Source organism: Monodon monoceros, unplaced genomic scaffold (genome assembly GCF_005190385.1).
Source record: "Monodon monoceros isolate NGI ecotype Baffin Bay Population unplaced genomic scaffold, NGI_Narwhal_1 Super_Scaffold_15, whole genome shotgun sequence".
Classification (NCBI taxonomy): domain Eukaryota; kingdom Metazoa; phylum Chordata; class Mammalia; order Artiodactyla; family Monodontidae; genus Monodon; species Monodon monoceros.
In genome coordinates, this window is record NW_021703771.1 from 75,662,668 (window position 1) to 75,669,551 (window position 6,884).

A 6,884-nucleotide genomic window follows, 5' to 3' on the forward strand; every position below is an offset into this window, starting at 1 on the left:
AACACTACACTTCACTATCTACTTTTTTTTTTTTTTTTTTTAAGCAGTATCAGTTTGGTAGAATACTAGGTTGACAGCTTTTTATTTGACCTTTCTGTGTCAAATCCCTTTTTACCATTCCTTGATGATATCTTGGGCAGATTCCATAATTACCTGTTCACTTTCCATTATTAAACTCACCCAGCCCAGTTTAAGTTTTTCTCTTTTTCAAAACCCTTTTTCTTCCCAGGCAGGACAGGCTCTTGGCACCAGAGACTTGGAATGAAGACTGGGCACAGTCTGCTCTGTCACTCCGTCCCCAACCTCCTCTATCTAGGAGCCACCGGGTTGGAAGGAGTCAGGGAGGAGAAGTGTAGAGAAAAGGGCAAACATCTCTTTACTTAACTGGTCTTGGCTGCTGTGCTCTCCTTGTTGGTGTATGTGCTTTGGAGACAGACACGAATGGGCTGGCATTTTCATTTGGATGGCACAGGTCCAGATGCTGCTGTCTGTGAGCACATGTGGGTTCTTAGGAGGGCCGTGCAGGGACACCCACTGTACAGTTCCCTTATATCTCTTCCAGCACTTCCACGACCCCTCTCACACCAGGCCCTGCCACTGATGGTCTCCCCACAGACCCTTGTGGCTGGAATCTTCTCACTGAGTGGAAGTCCTCTTGGCTGGGATGCCAGCAAGTTGGCTCCCACATAGGTAAGTTTCACGATGTCCACACGATCATGAGAAATTCACGCAATATTGTTATCCCCAAGGGTAGAGAGTGCAGAAAGGTATCCTGTCACTCGTACTCTCTGTCATCCATCTAGTCATGGGGTTGATGAGCAAATCTACAACCTTAGCAGATGTCCAATCAGGGTACTAAGGTGATGCTCCTGCTATAGCATCACCCTTAGTCTATGGCTTTGCCTTTAAAAATATTTTTATACATAAAATATGTCATTCATAATAACGTATATGCACAATTTAATGAACAATAATAAAAATAATAAACGTAACTGCCATGCATTTACCATTTTGAGAATTAAAACATTTCCCAGTACCTCAGCTGTCCCTGAGTATGCTCTCTGATTCTGGATTTTGTGTTAATGCATTCTTATATATTAAAAGAAATTCCTAGCACCTGTATATTGTGTTCATTTTCTATTGCTGACATAGTAAATTACCACAAACTCGAGGCTTAAAAAATACGAATAGGGCTTCCCTGGTGGCACAGTGGTTGAGAGTCCGCCTGCCGATGCAGGGGACGTGGGTTCGTGCCCCGGTCTGGGAAGATCCCACGTGCCGCGGAGCGGCTGGGCCCGTGAGCCATGGCCGATGTGCCTGTGCGTCCGGAGCCTGTGCTCCGCAATGGGAGAGGTCACAACAGTGAGAGGCCCGCGTACAGCAAAAAAAAAAAAAAAAAAAAAAAAAATACGAATACATTATCTTACAATTCTGTAGATTTCGGTTATGACATGGATTTCACTGACTCTAAAATCAAAGTTTTAATAGGGCTGCATTTCTTTCTAGACGCTCTAGGGGAGAGTCCATTCTCTTGCCTAGTTTCTAGAGACCACCTGTTACGAAACGCACGTCCATGGGCCCAGCGCACAGTGAGGCCAAAGAAACCAAAACGTCGGAGTTTGGAGCAGAGAAAGGTTTATTGCAGGGCAGTGCAAGGAGACAGTGGCTCATGCCTTAGAAACCCTGAACTCCCCGAAAGCTTTCAGCAAAGCTCTTTTGCAGGAAAGGTGAGGAAGGGGCGTGGTTAGTTGTTGCAGACTTCTTGGTGTCAGATCCTTTGTTCTTGAGGTCAGGTCAAGGTCAAGTCATGATGTTCCTGTAAACCTCCACCAAAACAAATGTTATTCTCTGTTCTGACAAAAAGGGCAAGGTCCCAAGGCTCGTCCTCCAAGGTCCAGGTCCTGGCTAAGAAGAGGGGGTCCCTGCAAGGGCCGGTTACCCTGCCCGGGAGAGGTCATCCAGCACCCAGTCTGCATCCTCCCGCCAGTGCTGAGGCCCAGCTGAAGAGGCAGATCTCAGTTGCTGGCTCCCTCAGGGCCAGGTCCCCAGACCCTACCCAGCCGTCATCACTGAGGGAGCCAGGCGCCCAGGACCCCGCCGGCCCTCAGGCTTCTCGGGTAGCCCAAATGCAGGCTGGGTTGCACGGACTGAGACCCATGGAGACGGCCACTACCATCAGGTCACAGAGCTGGGGCTGGGGAAGAGGTTCGCTGCTGCTTCAAGGCCTGGGCCCGGCCCGTGGATTGCTGTGGCCAGGCCTCCGGAGCCCTGCAGGACACAGCCTCCCGCCTGTGCCCGGGGTCCCCCAGCTCGCCCGCCAACCCGAAGCCAGAGGGCCTGGAGGGGCCCGGGGGGAACCCCGATCCGCCTCTCACCACACTGTCTGCCATGAGGACCCCTGCAAGGCTGACAGTTGGCAGAGAGGGACCTCCAACTGCTGCACTAGGGTCCCCGCCCCTATTACACCTCCACATTCCTTGGCTCGTCGTCTTCTTACATCTTTTTTTTTTTTTTTTTGTGGTACGCGGGCCTCTCACTGCTGTGGACTCTCCCGCTGCGGAGCACAGGCTCCGGACGCGCAGGCTCAGCGGCCATGGCTCACGGGCCCAGCCGCCCCGCGGCACGTGGGATCCTCCCCGACCGGGACACGAACCCCTGTCCCCTGCATCGGCAGGCGGACCCTCAACCACCGCACCACCAGGGAAACCCCTTCTTCCATCTTTAAGGTTAGTAATGCTGCATCTCTCTGACCCTTCTTCCTTGGTCACACTTAGTCTCCCCCTAAGTGACTATGTCACTTAGTCTCCTTCTGACCACAGCTGGAAGAGACTCTCTGCCTTTAAAGATCCATGTAATTAGATTGGACCCACCCGGATGATCGCCCCATCTCAAGGTCCTTAAGTTGACCACATCCTCCAAGTCTCTTTTACCAAGTAAGATATATATTAACAGTTTTGGAGGATTACATCCTTGGAGGACATCTTTGGAGGGGGCATTATTCTACTTACCACATATATGTACTGCTAAAAACATTTTGTATAGTTTTGCCTGTTTTCACACTTTATACAAACAGAATTAAACAGTGTGTATTCTTTTGTGACTTGCTTTTTTCACTTAATATTAGATTTTGTGTTTATCCATGTTGACGCATGAGATGTAGATTTATTTTCATTACTGTATAGTATCCTATTGTAAGAATGTACTATGCCATAATACAATGAATATAATATACCATTTATGTATCTGTTCTGCTGCTAATAGACATTTTAGTATAGTCATCCCTCAGTATCTATGGGGCTATGGATTTCAGGATGCCCATAGATAGCAACATCCATGGATGCTCAAGTTTCTTGTAGATAGGCATATCTCTTTTTATTGTGCTTCAATTTATTGCACTTCACAGATGTTGCATTTTTTTACAAGTAAAGGTTTGTGGCAGCACTGCATCAAGCAGGTCTATCGGTGTCATTTTTCCAACAGTATTTGCTCACTTCATGTCTCTGTGTCACATTTTGGTAATTCTTGCAATATATCAAATATTTTCATTATTACTATACTTGTCATGGTGATCTGTGATCAGTGATCTTTGGTGTTACTGTTGTAATTGTTTTGGGGCACCACAAACTCTGCCCATATAACCTGACAAACTTAGTAAGTGTTGTGTGTATTCTGACTGACCCACTGACCAGCCATCCCCTTCTCTCTGCCTCTCCTTAGGCCTCCCTATTCCCTGTGACAGAACAGTATTTAAATTAGGCCAACTAATAACCCTATCATGGCCTCTAAATGTTTAAGTGAAAGGAAGAGTCACATGCCTCTCACTTTAAATCAAAAGCTAGAAATAAGTTTAGCGAGGAAAGCATTTTTAATGCTGAGATAGGCTGAAAGCTAGTCCTCCTGGGCCAAAAAGCCAAGATGTGAATCCAAAGGAAAAGTTCTTGGAGGAAATTAAAAGTGCTACTCCAGTGAACACGCGAATGATTAAAAAGTGAAACAGCCTTACCGCTGATATGGAGAAAGTTTTAGTGGTCTGGGTAGAAAATTAAACCAGCCACCACATTCCCTTAAGCCAAAGCTGAACCCAGAGCAAGTCTCTAAGTCTCTTCAATTCTCTGAAGGCTGAGAGAGGAGAGGAAGCTGCAGAAGAAAAGTATGAAGCTAGCAGAGGTGATTCATGAGATTTAAGGAAAGATGCCATCTTCTCCATAACATAAAAGTGCAGAGCGAAGCAGCAAGTGCTGATGGAGAAGCTGCAGCAAGTTATCCAGAAGATCTAGCTCAGATAATCAATGAAGGAGGCTACACTAAATTAGAGATTTTCAATGTGGATGAAATGGCCTTCTATTGGAAGATGCCACCTAGGACTTTCATAGCTAGACGCAAGAAATCAATGCCTGGCTTCAAAGCTTTAAAGGACAGGCTAACTCTCTGGTTAGGGACTAATGCAGCTGGTGACTTTAAATTAAGCCAGTGCCCATTTACCATTCCAAAAATCCTTGGGCCCTTAAAAATTATGCTAAATCTACTCTGCTTGTGCTCTAGAAACGGAACAACAAAGCCTGGATGACAACACATCTGTTTACAACATGATTTACTGAATATTTTTATCCCACTGATGAGAACTACTGCTCAGAAAAATAGATCACTTTCAAAATATTACTGCTCACTGACAAAGCACCTGGTCACCCAAGAGTTTTGATGGAGATGTACAATGAGATCAATGTTGTTTTCATGTCTGCTAACACAATATCCATTCTGCAGCCCATGGATCAGAGTAATTTCCACTTTCAAGTCTTATTATTTAAGAAACACTTTTTGTAACCCTATAGCTGCCATAGGATAGTGATTCCTCTGATAGATGTGGGCAAAGTAAATTGAAAACTTCTGGAAATAATTCACCATTCTAGATACCATTAAGAACATTTGTGATTCATTGAAAGGGGTCAAAATATCAACATTAACAGTAGTTTGGAAGAAGATGAGTCCAACCCTCCTGGGTGACTTTGGAGGGTTCAGGACTTCAGTGGAGGAGATAACTGTGGATGTGGTGGAAATAGCAAAGAACTAGAATTAGAAGTGGAGCCTAAAGATGTGACTGAATTGATGCAATTTCATGGTGAAACTTTAATGGACATGGAGTTTCTTCTTATGGATGATTAAAGTGGTTTATTGAGATGGAAACTACTCCTGGTGAAGATGTTGTGAAGATCGTTGAAATGGCATCACAGACTTTAGAAGATGACATAAACTTAATTGATAAAGTAGTGGCAGGGTTAGAGGATTGACTCCAATTTTGAAAGAAGTTCTGAAAGAAGTAAAAAGCTATCAAACAGCATTGAGTGCTACAGAAAATTGTTCCAGATAGAAAGAATCAATTGATGTGGCAGACTTCATAATTGTCATATGTTAAGAAATTTCCACAGCCACCCAAACTTCAACAACCACAACCCTGACCAGTCAACAACATCGAGGTAAGACCCTCCACCGGCAAAAAGTTTACAACTTGCTGAAGGCTCAAATGATGGTTAAAAATTTTTAACAATGAAGTATTTTTAAAGTATTACATTATTTTTTAGACATACAATGTAAATATAACTTTTATGTGCACTGGGAAGCCAAAAAATTCATGTGACTCGGTTTATTTCTATATTCGCTTTATCATGGTAATCTAGAACCAAACACACAATATCTCCAAGTTATGCCTGTAAAATTTGCACTCACAGAGTCAATCAACTGTAGAGGTGTAACTGTGGATAAACAGGGCCAGCTGTATTTTTAAGTTGGGGGCTTTTAAAAACATTGCTGATATGAATATTCTTATAAATATTCCCTGATTTGTGTGAGCACATATTTCTTTAGGGTTGTATTTAGGTGTGGAAATGAAGAAATTTCAAATACCTCTGTCTCATATTTGCTCCTGAGAAGTCAGTCGTCAATATATTAATTGTTTTTCTTTTATGTTATCCAACTATTTTTTCTGGCTTCTTTGAAGACTTTCTCTTTTCCTTTATTCTTCTACAATTTTACTACAGTTTTTGTGTGCACTTCTTTCTGTTTACATGGTTGAACTTTGTTGGATTCTTGGAGCTGAGAAAGGCTGAAAACAAACATGTTAATTTTCTCTTCCAAAATGTTAGGGGAAAAAAAAAAAAGTAATCTGAAGAAAAACGGAGGAAGAAATTACTAAAAAATGTAAGCAGAAATAATTGAGCCAGAATAAATTAAAAAGTAAAACAAATAAATAAAATCTGATAAAAATCAATAAAAAATCAGAGGCAAAATTAATGAATAAAAATGGATAATGTGCAAATACTCAAAATAAGGAATGACAAGACAGAAATAACCATCAAAGCAAAAGGAAGTTTTACAAATCACAAAAGATTTCTTTGTACAAGTTTATGCAAATAAATTTGAAAATCTAGCCAACCAAACCATCAATAGACAGATTTTGGCGAAATTATAAGTGAAGCTCATTGAATTTATTTAACCATGTATTTAAGCACTTAAAAAAATTGGTGATAAATGAAACAATAAAATGTATAGTGTGCCTTGACAGTGTACAAACACCTGAGCTGACAAAAATGTGGGGCCAAATGGGGAGAGAAGTTGGAAAAAGGAGTGAACACACAAAATTCTTCCTAAATAATAATAGGGAATGAAAGAATATCATTTAAAGTGACAAATTAAGTAGCAGAGATCTGACCATATTTAAGTACGATGGTAAGCACTAAGAGAGATAATGAGTGAATTTAGATGGTGAAGGAGAAAAAGGAGGGAAAGGCTAGAAGCTAATTTTAATATTTCTAATTTTATTAATGTCCAGACACATAAGTATACTCAATAGAAAAATAACATTATATAGTAGACTTGAGGTCCAAAAGGAT

General features: G+C 42.1%; 1 protein-coding gene across 1 annotated transcript; it reads left to right on the forward strand.

Moving 5' to 3' along the window:
- The first annotated feature begins 304 nt into the window (after window positions 1–304).
- LOC114895921 (collagen alpha-1(XXVIII) chain-like) lies at window positions 305–4,178 on the forward strand. Its single transcript, XM_029223548.1, has 3 exons — window positions 305–690; window positions 1,507–2,480; window positions 4,119–4,178. The coding sequence occupies exons 2-3, from the start codon at window positions 1,839–1,841 to the stop codon at window positions 4,176–4,178; spliced, it is 702 nt and encodes a 233-aa protein (XP_029079381.1). The 5' UTR covers window positions 305–690; window positions 1,507–1,838.
- Window positions 4,179–6,884: the final 2,706 nt, after the last annotated feature.